Here is an 18,905-nt window from a genome sequence, read left to right on the forward strand (position 1 = left end):
GATTAGGACCAGGCTGCTTTAGTCTGAACTTCCAAGCAACCCAGAAAAGAGGGAGGAAGTTTGAAAAAGGAGCAATTCTGTGTTTTTGCGGCTGTACACTTAGAGCAAGTCAGAGAGATTAGAGGCATATTATTAATAACCTGAAATCAAACACCTCCTGTCAGAGTTAACTCCCTGTGCAGGAACTTGAGTGTCAGTGTGTGCAGCTGGTGGGTTTTGCTAAGCAGCTGTAATTAGAGATTCTTACTGTCTGCTTTGGCAGATCCTTGTGAGTATTCTGATGGGTGAGTTCTGGAGGATCATTGCCCGTTGAATTGAATAAGCAGTGGGGATTTTTATATTTTGAATCTTCAGTGGATATTTCAACCTCTTCTGATTTGGTATGTATGACAAGGAATTTTGTGAAAATAATAAATTTATCCTAACTAGGCTTCTTTTTTTCATGTAGAGTATTTAAAATGTGTGCTTTGTAAAACTGTGCTTGTTCTTTGCTGACATGTATGACAGTTTGATAGGTGTATTGTGTTGTGAGTCTTTCTTTTATTCATCAGGCTCGGCATAAAAACTGAAGCTTTATTTGCATTAAAGCTCTACTCTCTGGAGGTGTTGGCTATAGTCAAATATAGTAGAGGTTTGTGTATTTAGATGTTTATGCATATCAGTATGTATATCTAGGATCACAATAAGGCTGAACTAATTGTGTGGACGAGGCAGTATGTATTTTTAGGCCAGTCCATGTGTGTTTACATCTATTTGTAACTCAGAAACACATTTTTTTAACTATCAAAATAAACTAAACAAATAAGAATTTTTCTGACAAGATGCTAAGGTTAAGACTGAGACCAAGCTGTCTCAATTTAATGAGCAAAGGAGCTTGTTAGATATGTCTCTTTTCACCTTTCTGTAGAAAGCTCACAGATGGTGCTTTTCAAGCCTACAAAGTAACTGTTCTTTGATATCAGTTGACTACCCCACTGTGTACCAGGAAGGAGACCTTTAACGTATTAATTACATCAATCCGATTTAGGGCTAGTTTTAATGACTCCCCTTTGAATTGTTTGCGGCAGCATTGAACGTAGAAAGCAAACGTGACCATCTGCTGGCTCAGTTCTGCATGACAGTTCTGGCATACAAAACATTCAGAACAGGCTTACCATTAAATAAAGTCAAAAATCCACTCACCAGATTGCACCATCACACGATTCAGATTACACTTTATATTTGGCAAACAAACTGAATAAATCAATTATAATTGTCTTTACGTTATTGTTTAACAAAACAAAACACTTATCTATATCGTATCAGTACCGCCACCAGTGTGGAGTAGTGGTTAGGGCTCTGGACTCCTGACTGGAGGGTTGTGGGTTCAATCCCAGGTGGGGGACACTGCTGCTGTACCCTTGAGCAAGGTACTTTACCTAGATTGCTCCAGTAATAACCCAACTGTATAAATGGGTAATTGTATGTAAAAATAATGTGTAAAAATAAATAAATAAAAAGTAATTGTATGTAAAAATAACGTGATATCTTGCAACAATTGTAAGAATTGCTAAGAAATAAATAATAATATGAGGTTTCAACCTGTCAAAAAACTGGCTAGCCCTACCAATTATAACAAGAAATACAGTTAAAAAAAAACCTAAAAACATTGGGTTTGTTTATGTTTGAACTGCCTTGATATCAAATGGAGAACTGATAAGTAAACACAGAAGGCAATATTGCATGACTGATGGGCTGTCACAACTAATGAACGGCATAATACCAGGCAAATAGTTTTTCCTGTTGTGTGTAATTAATAAGGACAGCCTAAAAATAAATTAAGAAGAACAGGTTTGCAAGCAATACCCCCAACTAGCAATGTGGGAGCCTATTAGGCAACCAGCAGTTTATGCAAATGTATTCAGGGAGTATGTTTTAATCTTGTGGTACTGCCCCTTGTTCAAGTTTCCCATAGTAAAAGCATAACAAAGTGTGATAAAAGCATGGATAAGCATAGGTAAGCATTGTAAAGCCCAGTGAGGTTGGACATTAAAAACATGGCAAACCATGGTAGACTGGTAAATGTATATTTATTTGGCAGCAGGACAAGCACTGAAAGTAGAACTACATGTTAATATTTTTTTCAGTTCTGTTTTTTTCACATGGTGCATAACCTTACTGTGCATACTGTATTTCCTGTTCATCTGTGGACGCTATCTGCAGCAACAGATTCATTTCAACACCAATGGTTTGACAGCCAACGTTATCAAATTACTTATCCATTTCAAAGATATGTGACATGGAAATGCGCTGGAATGAAAAGCTGAAAACTGATTTGTATTCCTGCTGCCACGTGTTAATGTGAAAATATTTATCCTAGATACGGTAAGACTAAATATAATTGCTGAATGACTGGGTGGAGCATCTGCTCTCTATTTTACCCCAAAAATGTTATGACTGCCAAGACTAGTACAATATTCAATGTAGTGCTGTCCTTGGCAGTCCTGAGCCAGAAACCTATTTTTGCAGGTAAAATTAACATGCCCAGTCATTTCGCAGTGGTAATAAGTGGATCATATTTAGGGTACCACAGCACTTGTCGGAGACTGTTCATTAAAATCTCTTGCATATTTTTAAAGAGGAGACGATTTTCTATTTTGGGATACCAGGGTAATTAGTAAGTAAGGGATCTGAGTGAGGACAAATGGGCAATATAATCCCCAGTCTTGCTGTAAATCATGTGTTGTTGCCATAATTTGTGCCGGTACTGTATATATAAAAAGTATTACGTCAAAAGGTCACCAAGGTCACAGATCTATGCAAGGTAATATAATGAAAATGTTCAAGTACGTAACCCATGTCAACGGTCTGTGAAAAGAGAAGTGATGAAAACAAGCATGCTTCCAGGTTTTCAGATTGGGTTTTGAATCATGCGACATCTTTTTGGCTCTAGAAGTCGGTTCACTTTGTGGCTGCTGCCAGGCGCTTGGGAATAGATTTGGCACAGCTGATTGTAGGGTAGCTGCTTACAACTGCTGCAGCCACTACGGGATTTGCAATGCAGATCGGAGGCAAGCTTTGATTTAGGTTTATTACACAGGAAAAAAAAGGTTTGCCTGCAGTGAACAATAACTCAGACTATTCTTTCTAGTTGGTCTTCGTGACTGTTATTTTTTTTTTGTTCTTTTCGCTTGTTTTTCATCCAGAGACAGGGCAACCTATACAGCAGCCAGTCACAACATTATAATGTAATTTATTTGTGAGGTATACCTAAGCAAAGAGTCCTGATGCAGAGGGCATTACCGGGCAATAAGGACTTGTTTTTTTTATTTTACTGTATATCACGTATTATGCATTTCTCTGTATTTAAAGTATTATGGATTTTCTTCTTGTTACTGCATCTTGTGAAAGGCACTATATATAAAATAAGATTGATTTTTAAGGGGTAAGGGAGCACAAGTCGTGTGTACTCCAGTGTTCTATAATATTTCTAGTCTTTTCTTCATATTTTATGCTGTATTGAGTCTCTTTTTCATCCTCTTAACCATTTTTTTTTTTGACCATTCACCTAGATCACCCAAACAGCCCTTAATGCCTGGTAATACCCTCAGTGTCTGGATTTTTCTACAAAACATTTCTCCACCAATACATAATGGCTTACCTATATAATGCTATTTTATTAAAATAATATATCCAAAATATGCTTTCTTTCAATATGGGGAAGGTTCAGGAACTGATTCAAAGAATGCCTGCAGGGGCTTCACACATCTCTCTTGATCTGCCCATCTCCTATTCTCAGTCTCAGAGGCCTTTATCTAACTGATGTTTCTAGGCAACACCACATTATCTATTTTTTGGCAGGGCAGTGTTTATGTGTGTATTGGGGGCTACAGCAGGAGGGGTGAGGGGATTAATTTGAGTTCATATAATGAAAGTGAAGTAGGTGAATAAATTGTACAGTGTGTAGAAGACATGAAAAAAGAGGCTTTGTATGGATCTTCAGTAGCTAGTTTGCAGTCATACAGATGATGTAAGAGACAGCTGATAAAGGACATGGTAGATATGTACCGGGGTTTCCTGGAGTGCAAGGCATCTGTGGCATTGAAAATCAGCTGCTTGTCTTCAGTATTCAGTAGCCACCTTCCTTTGAGCTTTGAGCATGTAAGAAAAGACAGACATTAGAGGCCCTGGACTGTGACAAAAAGTCACAAGTGGCAGAAATGTGCTGTGACCGGCCCACGGTATTGTAGCTAGAAGTGTGTATTGAGGTAATACAACAGATGGCAGGAAGCGAAAATTACATTTAAGTGAATATTATAATGTACTCTTGAGCTGTGTGCGCAAGTACGCCGTTGTTATTAATAGGTAAGCTACAATCTAAAATATTTTAAATCTTTTGTACTTTTGTCAATTCAATGTCATTTCAAGGTTGATTATTATATTACTTCCTGAAAAAAAAAAAAGTTTTACCAGACCATCAGAATTGATAAGCTTTACTGCCCCCTATTACATTAAATCGAATGAACGTAACAGAGTCAAATAAAGATGGTAATGACCACGTTTCTATAGGAACTGTTCTGTTACCAGTACAAGTCTTTTGGAGTAACAAGGCTATCACAATACTATCAACCTCACGATGACACTGGTAGAGGAAGAGAGAGAAAATCCAGCAGTTTAACAGCAGGGTAATATCTGCATTACACCTTCTTAATTAAATGTGCTGTACAATGTGTTACCCTCCAGCGGAACAGCCTCCTTTATTTATGGTTTAATGAGAGCTTTGTTGCACCTATTAGGCTCTTTATGAGCTGCACTGCCTACTTCTCAGTATTGTAGTTCTCCTTTGTCAGTTTTGACCGTGAAGGTGCTGTCTGGAGGTTTATAATTGTGGAAGGTCAATGTGATACTTCTTTTAATGTGCTGTAGCAGACAGTACAGCCTTTCAAAGCATAAGAAACACAGGAACATCAGAAAACATTCCTCTTCTGAAAAGGGTATGAATTGTCAGCATAGAAAAGCGCTGATAAAAAAAGAAGGAAAACAACAACAAAAAAAACAGCTAAAGATGTCATAATATTCTAAGGATGCAGTACATAACAAGGCAGATAAAACATTTTTTTTTTTTAAGTTAGAAGCCTCTCAGTAGGATTCCTGACCTTGAAAGACCATTTCTGAGAGTGTGTTTAACTGTTGTGCTTTTTTTTATCGCAGTAAATTCTCAGTTGTTGTACGATAAAAGGCTTTTGGAAAAAGGTGAAGGTTTTCCATTGATTCTTTCTGTAGTGTCCTTTACATGCATGGTTACAAATACATCTCTGGTGTTTTGTTTAAGACCCGTACAGTAAATGCCCTATATCATTATAATTCAGTGGATTTCATTACCCCACACACAGAACATTTTGAATGGTACAATTAGCAACCCTGTCACTGATGTTGTATTATAAATTAAATACAGTACATGTATATGTAAAATTCTTGGATTTAAAGCTTTTAAATATTAAAGAAACATGTTCCCTCATAAGCCTTATCATCCCATCATCAACATCTCTTGAGATCTTGTTCATGACCAATTGCCCCAAACAGTAGCAGTAGCATGTGGTTGCAAGTTGATTTCAGACGAGGGTACGTTTGTGTCCCTGATTCCCTACAATTACCTTTGGGAATGCAAACACCAGTCTGTTAGCAAGGTTTGTTTTTGTGTTGAACATGGTTGTGAGACACTGAGGATTAATGTTAAAAAGAGCATTTATATAAAAATAGAGTTGTGTTTAGGATGAAGCAGCAACTTTAATGTTTTAAAACTTAGGGGTGGTCTGTGAAAATTGCTTTGGTTTCTAATGGGCATACGTAATATAATAATAATAATAATAATAATAATAATAATAATAATAATAATAATAATAATAATAATAATAATAATAATAATGATAATAATTGATGCCATTTTAACTAACACAGTAACATCACTGGGACTATATTCTCACTTTGAAATAAATACTACATTTAGAATATCAAAAATGTTTAAAAGGAAAAAAAAAATATATATATATATAATGATGTATATTTACTAAACATTATTATTATTATTATTATTATTATTATTATTATTATTATTATTTAACCTATAAACCACACTACAAATCCTGCTATACCCTATAGGAATAAAATGCTAGAAATAGGTACTGTACAGTCGATTTTTGACTTTGGGTCTGTGGGGTACGACACCTATGGGGATTGCTTTAATAAGGTAATATCTAACACTCTTGTTTACTAATGTACTTAAAGAATTTAAAAAAAGCAACAACATCATCCACAGCTCTGCCATCTTAAAGACTGCAGCGCTAGACTGACCAGAAAATAAAACACAGCAAACAATGAGGTAGATATAATTACTGAGTTTGTTGACGTGAAAATAGATATACTGAAGACATCTGCATTGCAAGTCTTTAGTAACACTAAATAAGGTCAGATGTGTATGTTCACCCTATATTAAGGGTAGGCATCAGATACTGCTAAAGGGAAGCACAAATGCTATTTGACTAAGTACTAAAACCAATATATACATACAGTACATACAAATCTTATAAAAAAGATTTCTTCATCTTGTATGGTGTTATAATGGAATCAGAATATAGGCATTCCTTTATAAAATTCCATTTCTGCTTGCTGGGCAAGGGAATTATGTTACCCTGCATTTGGAGGCAGGCAGAGTTGCCTTAGCTGACATGTCACCATGTTGCCTGGTTACCATGGTAATAGCAAACCAATGAATGAATGGAGACAGTGAGGTGAGGTGAGTAAAGTGTGAAATTGATTCAGTGGCACAGAGGAATACACGGGAGCCAAATTTACCTAGGATAGGATTTCTGGTAGGGGTTTTAGATTGTACTTCCAATTTCAATGTTGTATTTAAAAAGGATTGCAAGAACAGCCTGTAATTCCATTTTCCTTTCACAGGAATATTTTATGCATGTATTTTCTTACTGACTGAAAATCAAAGCATGAGATGTGTTTCAGTTGAATGACTGTGGTATGTAAAAGCTGCCTTGAAATGTTCTAGCTGGACTATGCAAAAGGTTTAAAACCATTATGCATATAGCAATTTGTGTAAAAAAGGCATCCCTCTGATTCAGTAATTTTATCTTAACTTGATACTTGATAATAATTTATATAAATTGTTGCATGTACAAATCTGTAAGTTGCTTGTTCTTATCATTGATCATGTAAATGTTAAATAAATAAATAAATAACGTAACTTAATAAAACAGTCAGCTTTTACAATTTATTGGTGAAGTTTCTCTAGACAGTTAAATATATGGATGGATGTAAAAGGTGCAGAGTAGTTATTAAGTATTGTTTTAATTTACTTTTAAGATACATTCTATGTTCTGTTCCACTGACAGTGTTACAGACAATGTTTATAAATTTCATTCTGGGGACTGGTGTTAAATAGGGACTGGTGTTAAATGTCAAAGGTGATAGGTGATGATTCATATTATCCTAACATTATTGGTGTAAATGTGACATAAAGGTTAAAAAGGTTTAGAACTTCAGCTACAGACGCTCCCCGTTGGTTTACATTACCTGTTTCTAAAGCAAATTCTCCAACAACTAGTGTAACAATTATACCTAAAGGATACACAATGCTTATAAAATGGTACTGTCTCCTAAACCTTCAGAACGTTCTCGGCAGGCTTCCTCACAAAGAGAAAACACCAGCTGTACTTTCCTGCTTCACCTGTGCAGAGATAGTTACTTCTACTGGTTCATATACAACATATCTTCATCAAGTAAAAGGAAAAAAGGACACCTGCCCTGTAAGTGTAAATTTCTATATATTTTTTTTTTATTTAAAATGTTTCCGTTCCTGCTGGCATTATCAAAGTTTCTTTCCCTCCCAATCAAGCCCAAGTGTCTCGGCAGCCGGCACGCCTCCTGCTGAAGTAATTAACGTGACAACAAAAAATTTAATAAATTCAAACCTTTCCGATACTTCTAAAAAATAATTTCAACCATTTTGCATCCTAGCACCTGGGGAGAGACCTGTGTTGAGGGGAACAAGTGTTTTGTGCAAAGTTTAGTATAGCACACTCTCACTCTCTCTCTCTCTCTATACATATTGCCCCCGTGACACTGTTTATCACTTTTTTAGTGATGGGCACCAATAACAATATTTTGATATGCTATCGATATCGATAATAATTTCCATATCGTGACATCGCGATAACGCTATATGCATGCTGCATTAAGTTTGTCACTATTGGCTGTCCATAAAAAGTTGCCAATGTCATACCGAATTTTTCATTATTTCAAGATACGTTTCATTGAGTAGTTCAGTAGTTGTGAGAAAATGAAATGACAAGGAAAACAAGTGTAAATGGAACACAATTCAGGCAAGAAAAACGCAGATTGTATTCATTTTGTATTAAAATGTAGAATGAACACTGAATACAAGTTAAACTGTGAGAGACGCACTCTCGATTTCAAGCAGTAATAAAACACAATCATATTTTATTAGATTTTTTTTTTTATTGCTGGTTGCAATTTACAGTGAATACAAATTTGATTGACTGACTGGTCATATAACATCAGCCTTCAAAAACATAACACAGATGTTTAACCTGTATGGGCACTACTAAAGCATTCCTGATCATATATTGTCATCAGTGCTAGTACTCCTATTTAGACCAATGTTTTACTTAACATATGAGGCTGTGTGGTCCAGTGGTTAAAGAAAAGGGCTTGTAACCAGGAGGTCCCCGGTTCAAATCCCACCTCAGCCACTGACTCATTGTGTGACTCTGAGCAAGTCACTTAACCTCCTTGTGCTCGGTCTTTCGGGTGAGACGTAGTTGTAAGTGACTCTGCAGCTGATGCAAAGTTCACACACCCTAGTCTCTGTAAGTCGCCTTGGATAAAGGCGTCTGCCAAATAAACAAATAATAATAATAATATATATATTCATTTTTATTTGTAAAACCTAATCAATAACAATTAAAAGTGTGAATGTGCTGCCATTAGATTAACTTTTATTATAATCTTAGACTTTGACTTTTATACAGTAGGCATAGTTAATAATATTATAGAATTGACTTGAACATATTAAAATCACAAACCTATATTATATAAAATATGGCTACACTGGTAAGCAAGTTGACTTGTCATTACTATCTATAGATCTCTACAAACAACATTATTATAAAGTCAGCAAGTCAACAGACACAGATATTTTGATCGATGGCATCATCAGCATTGTAAGTAATGTCCTTTCTCATTGTCTCTAGTGAATACCACTTACTGTACATTCACAATCTTGCTTTGATAGAAAAAGATGGATGTTTCTGATTATTACATGAAGCTGCTAGTTGTTGAAGTTGGTCAGCACAGAGTTTAATGAATAATGCAGCTTCTGTGTGTGAGATCTTTTCAACACTGTCTAAAGTCAAAAAATGTTACAGTAGTTCAGATGTGCATTTGTTTTATTTGTACTATATGTCAATTTACTGTAAGCTGTTAATTCATCAGTCATTTGTAATGATAAAATGTCAAAGTTAATTAGACAAACATGTTGTCAAATGTCTTCAATCAGTATTATGATTGAAGCAATTGCTGTAGGTTTACCTCAGACCTGTCCACCACGTCTATCAAAGAATGTATAGACTATCAAGACCATAGAACTCCCAGGGGCAGATTGTTTTAATTTATATGAACAGGAATAAGGGAGTGCCTAATGGATTTAATCAGTGAGATAAGGCCTTTCACAACATAAAGAAGACAACAACGTTCTGTACACTCAAATACAAACTGTAAAAATGTATTATAGTGATGATTTTCATATAATGAACAAAGGAATTTACTTTCCTTCTACAAAAAAGTTTTAAAAACAATAAAATATTTTATACAAAAAAAAGCATCTACCAATGCCAGCCAGAACTCCCCAGTTACTTTAACCTTTCTGAAGACCTTTTGTGTCACCCCCACCACCACAAAATGAGGAAGCATAACCAACTGGCTTCTGCAGGGCATTAACGTGCAGGTGTGAAAACAACGCTTCAGTGAAGAGGTGGGAGTGTTATGAGAAGCCCATGTGTGCGTATAGATGTTAATTGTTACAGCTACCTCAGATTCATGGCTTGATTTATGGTACGTTACTAAAGTAAAAGTCTCTAGTTTGTTCAGTGTCCAGAATCACAACATACAACCTTTTTTGTTCATGAGGATCGGTCTCTAAGCAGAAAATGTGATTGAAACTATTGGCAATTAAGTTGGCTATATTGTGCTGCAGTATAATACATTCCATGTGCTGGTGGAAAATGGGTTTTCTTTTTTATACTTTAAGCCATGGCTAACAACTCATACCATGAGATAGATATGATATATATATATTTCCCCCTGCCATTGGGTTGGAAAAACAGCTGAATGTCATAACACCTTTTTGTGCAAATATATCAATTTCTTCTCTGAAACTCTAAAGTCAGCCTTGTGATTTGCAATGTGAATTTAATGCAGAAACGTATTGGGATAACTTGTTCCAATACTTAATGGAGGTTGATATTTACATTTACTTCAATAAATAAAGTACTTATTCATACTGTACATGTATCAAAAAAATATTGTATAAATATTGTTTATTTCTAAAGTTGTTACATTCCAGGCTTAATAATTATTTTCTATTTCTGGACACGCAAAATGGACCGGGTCATGTAATCTTTCCACACAACAGAAATGAACATTCTTTTGGGAGCATATTGGGTTCAGATACATTTATTTGAGAAAAAGGAAATAGAAATGAAGCTTAAGTTTTGTTTACCTTGTATATATATTTAGTAACACCATTTTAAATATTGTGTTTGTGGTGCAATAACATAGTAGTCCTTTCCAGTCTTTTTTTATTAAAAGCTGCTCAACACAACAAAGAACCACCCAGGACAACCGTTACACATGGTGCTCCAGGGGAATTCCCCCATGCCAGAGAACTGACTGAGCAATTCCGGTTATGAAACAGAGAAACAGCACCCACTTGTGTCCCCACGGCATCAAACCCCCATGCATCAACCCCCCATCTGATGGCGGTCCATTATAATTCACTAATCATTCCTCCCAACCATGCTCGGCCCCTCTAAACCCCCTAAAACAACCAAAAGAGCCCACACAATTCCCCCTCATTTGGCAGCCAATTGGCATTGGCTGGGGAGCTACACCACCACCTTCCGGTTTCATCACAACATGTTCACAGATATAGGAATGTATATTTAATTACTAATGTCATAGTAATAACAGTGATGTTAAATTGATGGCAGTCCATTCAGTTATGGTCAGAAATGTTCTACAGTGGCACACCATTGGTAGTCTTGTGTCTACTCAACCTGTCAATAAATAATGCACTCCACCCATACGCAATGTAAATAATGTTCTAGTGTTCATGTTTTGAAATCACAAACATGAAAAGGCTCAGGAAGCCATATCCTAGAGTCTATATTTTTTGTCATCTCTGTCGGGCAATAATCTAAGAAGTTCTAGCATTGTACAACAAATACATCACAATCATACAGTACATAGTGAATGAACAGTAGACTACGAAAATAAAGTAAGACACATTTTTAAATGAATTGAGCAGCTTTAACTTTTTGAAACATCATTTGTGTACTCTTGTTAAAGGATAGTATATGTGTTTATCTGGTGTATAATTCATATTCTATCCCTCCAGAGAATGAAAATCTAAATATGGCAATCGACATTTCTTTTGTAATACAACTACTGGTTGCCAAGTGACAGGGGTTTGTTTACAACATAAAACAGGGGCAGAGTGGAATTTTATGGCATGTGAAATAGTTTTACTGCTCCTCCACTTTAAATATTCTGCAAATCATCTGAATGGGAAGCAACTCTATTCCCGGGCCTGTTAGGACAACTTTGTAGCAGGAGATCTTGTATACTCTTGAAAACATAGCTGTGTCTTAAAAGTGCAACTGCCTGTACAGTATAGCAGTTAATAGTTTACTAGAGTGGGAGTGTGTGAGAGTGTATGTGTGTGCATTAGTGTGTGAGATAGTATTCCTTTCCTTCTGAGAACTGCCAGATACAAGGAAGCCTTGTCGGACTACAGCCTTTATAGCAATCTTTGTTAATGAGCTAAATTAATCACAAATGCATCAGCTCATGCCATAACATTCTCCCATGTGACATTACTGATGCCTCTTTTTTTTCTGCCAAAGCAGCAGATTGAATACATACCACTTTAGAAATGTGAAAGTACAATGCAAGACTCAGGAATCATACAAATACAGTTCTGTTCTGCCAACACACTGGCAAACTATGTTGCTTTGCCAAATGGTTAATAGATTATTTTTATTAATTCGTCATTCCAAAGAATTGCTGACTTTTGGTTGACCACGTAGCCCACAGTGACACGTTTGACAACCTAGAGCTATGGTGTCTAATGGATCCAAACTGTTGTTCTACATTATGGTATATTTATGTAAAACACTCAAGGGGAGCAGTACATGCATTGTTTCTATTTCTACTGCTATATATTTATTCTGGTTCATATTGCATTGCAGTAGAAGATGTTAAAAAGGGGTTGCACTGTTATCAATACTATCTAGTGCTTTTAAGGGTCGGAATAGTACAGCTTAATGATGCTAAAGCTTTTTTCAGCTTCATCGCTTGCCTTGAGGGTATGGTTACTGTGTATGGATCACAGAACAGATACTATGAACACTTTACCTTATCAAATACTGCAGGAGACTTAGACAATAGTGTCACATAACAGCCAATGTCAACAGGAATTTGTAAATTACTTCTAATCACTAATAAAGTGTGCTTCAAGTTGTTTTACGCTTGTATTTAAATGCTATGGTTTCTGGATAACGTTTGCATCGCGAAGCCCCTGGTATTGTGATGGCTGAATGTAACTCTCAAATTCCAGTGCACAGGGTGTCAGTAGAGGTTCATATTGAACCTTCGATCTGTACAATCATTTTCCTCCTTAATAATATAACATTTTCCAAACTTTTCAAATCTTAGTAGTTTATCCTGTTAATAGTGTTATGTCATAAGCCGCCAATTTTCTGTCCATCGTTAGGATGTTTGGCAAAGGAATGGCACCAGTCGCCCCCAAACTACTCACCTGGTAAAGGCACAACCGCATGGTGTGCAGGGTGTCATACAGTCAGGGGAGGACAGGCTTGCAAACTGGCTGTGCAAAGTTGATGATCACCACTGGATTTCCACAGGGAACATTGTATCGTAAAGGACTGTTTCTCATAATTGTGCTACAGTAGACTCTACTGGCCAGGCAGGCGGTGAGCCCAAAGCAAATACCTGCAGGACCAGAGTTTGTCCTTCGGGGCCCAGTATCTCTTCAGCATCTGCTATAGAGACCCTGGACAACAAAGAGGGATCGTAGAGTGCCACTGACCAGGGCTTATGAGCAGTTGTGGTTATTTGCTGCGATGAGGAAACATAGTAGGGCATTCTAAACTGGGGAAAACACACAGGGGTAAAATAAGGGTTTTATGTTTAAGACATCCCAATATGTTTTTCTGAGGTAGTCACAGTATAAGTGCTTAAAGTATGTCTGCATTAAAATAAATGTTACCTCAATGTCACAGATTCTGGTACATTAGGTTATTTTCCAAAACATGTATTTTAATGATAGTGTGGGTTGCTTGCTATTTAATTTCACCAGGCTCTGTGATAACATTGTCATTTGTTGGAAGAATACATTATATAGAAAGCATATTTTGTTTGAAAACTATTCTTCATATTTATTTTTCTTGCATTCATATTGGCCTTCACTTTAAGCTTTTTTTTTTTTTAAAGAAATTACATAAAAAAATTGATAAATCAAAACACTTAGTATGCAAAACTGACCAAATAAAATAGCATGACATACTGCATTACATGGTACATTATAGAGCTGTGTCAATTGAATTTAAAATTAATTGAAAGGTATAGATCAGATTTTCAACAGGGGAAAATAACTATTACTTGTCCTATTAATGTAGCCATTATGAAGCTATTATGATACTAGGTTGACTCAACAGTTTATAATATGATTTGTTTCAGTGATTGCTGATGTGTCAGGGACCTCAGATGACTGTTCCTTAGAGTGAGAATTATGCCCTATATTTATTCTCTCTTGAACCATCAACTTTTTGACTGATTCACTATTCTATATTGATGTTTTTTTGTAAGCATGTAAAAGAATGTGCCAGTGACCTTGCCATGATATTTTGCTGCAGATTACTAGCCTTTGCTGCCACACCACTGTAAATGCAAACCTGCATAATACTGTAGTTTCATCTGGTTACATGAAGGAATTGATTGCTTGATATGCTTAGAATATAAGCACTCCCTCTGTTATCGTCCATGCAAAACTGAATTGATAAGGTTGACTTCAGATGTGAATTGGATGTGAATGCTTAATTAGCTGATTAACATATTGGTAAACAGTACGGATGTCAATCCTTTGTTTCAACTGTTACTAACATAAAACAGGTGTTTGATAATTTGACTATTTTACATATTACATTTGTAAAAACCTTATATGCAAACACAGTTCATTAGACAATAGTTTGAGAACTGAGTTAAATTCGGGACTTGAACTTGGATTTCAAGCAATGAAATATCACATTTCTATGCATGTCTCAGGTGTCAGTCAAAAAAAAAAAAGGATTTTACCAAAAGCCAAGAATGTACTTACATTTCTCACAGAGACAGGGTATGATACAATGAAAGGAGTCCACGCTCTGCTCTTAAACATAAGCCTGCTTATAAACCCTAATTTGTTGCCAGTTAAAAGCTATTGAAAAACTGTATAACTGCCAGTGCTGTAATAGCCGCAGTGCAGCAGCACACCTCAGTGCTGGAGGAGTGTGGCGGCGCACCAATTAAATCCTCCAATTCCCAGGGATGTGGGATTAGGAGCAGTGCCAATCAATGGTGATACAACAGCACGTGCAGTAGTCATGGTTCAAGACACACAGAGGGTTATCTCAACACAGGCAGCCAGTGCTGCAGAAGCAGGCTGAGAGAGACACTCTATAAGATGCTGGAATTCAATCTTCTTTAAATAATGTATGTCGAGGTAAACTAAATATCTGAAGCAGGGCTCTGAATTATGTATTTCTTGGGTACAACAGTGGCAAAAGAGAATGCTGGAACCTGTAGCCGAACAACTGTTTGAGCAGAAACAATGTCCCATTATCATTTTATCAAATGCTGTAAGTAATAACTTGGGAATTTTTTTTATATATATATATATATAACCTTTTCTTTTCTCTTTCAACGATATCAATGCTGTGTTTTTCATTTTAAATCCATCGACCCTTTTTTTTACGGTTTGTGAGTGTGTGATTTGGTGCTGTGCTGGTTTTAAACCTGTCGTGTTCTGATGAAATATTGTAGTATGTCTATAATAAAGGAATGTGTATTTTTATACTGGCATGAGCAAGTTATTAAAGGGATCCTTTTTTATTTTCTGTAAAGAATTTGTTCGGTTTGTAGATTCAATTGATGTCTAATAGAGATATTAGAATTCAAATGTTAAGCTGCATTCAATTGGTTCTTGTGTTTCTGGTGCAAATGCTGAACATGCAATTTGCACTGACTTAGTTATGATACTTCAAATATAAAGTAATATGTACATAGCATGTAAGAAGTCTTTAGATATAGTCAACCTGATGCTGAATGTTTGCAAATTCTTTGAGAGTACTGGACTGTATTGCTTTTTTGGAAAGTTGCTATGGAAAACCCCGTTTTTGGAGTCCCTGTCTGTGCAATGTGACATTTGAAGGATTTTAAAGGTTTTATGTCTTATTTGAGTATTTGTGTATTTATTGTTAAGACATCACTGGGGAGTCTTAATCACAGTATTGAAGGCAGTAAATTATTTCAAGTAAACTAAAGTTACATTTTTTACCATTGTAATTGTATATCAATTCCTGTTATGTACAGTAAATCATTTAAAGGAATGAATTTGTGTGTAAGTGCAAGGGAAGAAAGAAAGACTGAGGGATTATACAGCATCACTGCCAAGGGAGAACAGCTTGGGAAACAACCCGTTCAGACTTTGGCATATACCGCAGAGACTGTATTCTGTTATTTGATGTCTGTTCAGTCAGATATGTACACTACTGAGGTCATAGGAAAGACTACTGCTAAAAATGTCTTGCAGGAATATTACTGTACTTGAAAGGAAGTTTTATTTTTTTCTCTTGTTATAGGATGGTGAGTTGTAACACAAATGTAGCTCTGTATTTATTTTTCTATCTGGCAATTGTCTATATGTTCATCTTCATTTTCTTGATATTGTGTGTGTGTGTGTGTGTGTGTGTGTGTGTGTGTATAAATATATATGTTTCGCTTAAGAAAAAAAAACTATAGATGAAGCATCTGTTTTATTTTAGCCCTAATAAATGATTGCTTATCAGTCTAGTCACATAGAATGGTTCTTGAAGAACAGCATATAGAGGTAGGATGGACTCTGGAACATGCTTGGAATTTTTTACACAGCAGAGATGGAGGATTCTGTGCGGATAGATACTGGAAAGCTGGAGGCTTTTTTTGCTAACCAATTTACAGACTTACTTGTCTGTCACTTTTATTAACTGTAGTTCTATAAACTGTTCTAATGGTGATCAATATGTGACAGTAATTCAATTGCCTATGCAGAGAACACAAAAAGCAGAGAATGACACTTACCAGACAACTCAAGTTGTAATTCAGTAGCTAATACATAAAATGACTTTTTTATGTTGTGATTGTCCATTTTGCGTCTTAATTACACAAGGGCTTTCATGAATTCGTAACGTGGGATCTTATTGATGCATGTCAGGTTCAGATAAAAGCATGTTGTTTATTCAGGCCGTACTGTGTAATCTCCATCATCTGCTTTTTAGAAGTCACTCCAACAGCTAAGGTCTTGAAACAGACTATATTATGTTTAAAATAAAATGTGTCCCATTAACGCTATTTCATTGAATAATCAATAAATGATGTGTTTAATAAAAACTTGTAGGACACTGCCTGGCATTGCCAGTACTTGCCTGTCAATAACATTTTAGTTAATAGCAAGATAGGTGGTACATGTGAAATAAGCATTTTGTTTTTCAATTTTATTTCATATGCAGAGCTACTATTAACATCAATCCAATTTCGATTTGTCAATTCCTATGGTTTGAGTACACAGAAAAAGTCTACTACCGTAATCTTTATATAGTTTACTAGAATTTTAAACCAGGCAGTTGATCAAATGACATACATTGTTGATCATACTGATATACAATTTGTAGTGATTTGACCACATTCTGACATACTTCAGTTGTTTGGTTAAATGACTTGACAAAATAATTGTAAGCTATGTACAGCTGTGCGGTTTGCATACTGTGCATACAGTAGACTATATGTTTACAACTAGGGGTGAAATTCTACTGGTGCTTACCGGTACTCAGTACCAGGACTTATTTGATCGGTTTATCTGCTTTTCACCCAATGTCCGTGCATTTCATCCGCTTACACAGTCCACTAGTGTGTCGTTAGAAAACATCCTTGTTACAGAAACAAAACGATCATTAAAATATTCTCAAAATTAACCAAGATCAATGGATGATATATTTACCTTAGTTCTTGGCTGCAAGATCATGAGCAGTTATTTGGCAGCTTTGGCGCCAATCACTATTAAACCAATCGATCAGTCTCCTCCGCCTATGAATTTATATAATTTGTCAATAACCCTGTCAAAATAATGTGCTGTCAGTAGGTACCCTCCCTGATATCGACTACTAATTCTTTAAGAAATGGAAAGTTAAAGACTTCTGTTCATTAAATGAATGACATCTGAAGTAAGTTTGCTGTTATGAAATGTTTAATTTAGTCTCCTGATTTAATATTTTTGAAAGTTACTCCCATGAAGATAAAAATTAAAGTCATGCTTGTGTCCACGCTATCTGCATAAAGTTTTTTCATGTTAAATTAAACTCTTTATAAATCCAGTTGGTTAATGAGTCACAAGTTGATTGACCATTCCCCGACAGAAAAAATGACAGTTATACTGTAGTATAATTATACGATAAAAGCACACAGAATATATAATTGTAGGATAAGTAATAAGTAAAAAGATAAATGTGATACATGCAGAGGATACAAAGCTTTCAGTATATTCGGCTTCGGTGTTTATGGTGAATTAGTCACATTTTCAGTTATTTTTTAAGGCTTATTTTGAATTAAAATACCATGTACCAATATTTATACATTTTAGAAGTATTTTTTCATTGGCACTCAAATTGGCTCCATTTTTTAAAAATGTTTAGACCCAATTGTGCATAAGAGTATCTGCACTTTCTTTTGTTGAAAATTTCACTGAGGTAATTGTGTAATTTCTTTGAAGTGTTTTAACATCAAGGTTTGGGTTGCTATTAAGTGAAAACTGGTGTAAAATTAACTTGTTAAATGGTTTGTGAATATGTCACTGTCAGAGGTGCCTTCCCTTATAGGCTACTAAGACTGAGCTGTGTCCCGCTTTCACATAAACTCAAATAACCTTGACACCCACCCCCAGGCAAAGGTACATTCTTACCAACATGAAATTGGAATAAAAAAATAAAACAAAACTTATAGGGGAAACCTCCAGGGAACCTTAAAGCTAATAAAAAATCAAATAATCCACCTGATAGAAATAGAAATGTTAAAAAACAATAATGTAATTTTGACCTGAAACCACACAATAGCCAATATCAATGTTGCCAATGAATGAAGGAGTGACTCGTAAACATATAGAGAGCTTTATTGCGTTATTTTTCAGTATCTAGGGAGGTGGCAATATGAATAGCAATTCAGTGACTTTATCCAGCCTTGTTCCTCACCTCTACAGGAAGATATACAATAGTTTTGAAAAGTGAAATTGCCATAATGCATGGATTGTC

At 35.7% G+C, this 18,905-nt stretch overlaps 1 protein-coding gene across 6 annotated transcripts in view; it reads left to right on the forward strand.

Annotated features, from left to right (window-relative positions):
- The window catches only part of LOC117407102 (unconventional myosin-XVI-like), a 158,660-nt gene continuing 139,755 nt past the window's right edge, over window positions 1-18,905 (forward strand). For 4 of the 6 annotated variants that reach the window (XM_034011734.3, XM_059029139.1, XM_059029136.1 and 1 more), the window contains exon 1: window positions 15,017-15,206. In XM_034011734.3, the coding sequence (XP_033867625.3) occupies window positions 15,179-15,206 (28 nt within the window). In that variant the 5' untranslated portion in view covers window positions 15,017-15,178. Of the gene's footprint in view, window positions 381-7,675; window positions 7,797-15,016; window positions 15,207-18,905 lie in introns of those variants that run through there. The other 2 variants (XM_059029137.1, XM_059029138.1) reach the window with 2 other exon arrangements.

Source organism: Acipenser ruthenus, chromosome 8 (assembly GCF_902713425.1).
Source record: "Acipenser ruthenus chromosome 8, fAciRut3.2 maternal haplotype, whole genome shotgun sequence".
In the NCBI taxonomy this organism is placed as follows: domain Eukaryota; kingdom Metazoa; phylum Chordata; class Actinopteri; order Acipenseriformes; family Acipenseridae; genus Acipenser; species Acipenser ruthenus.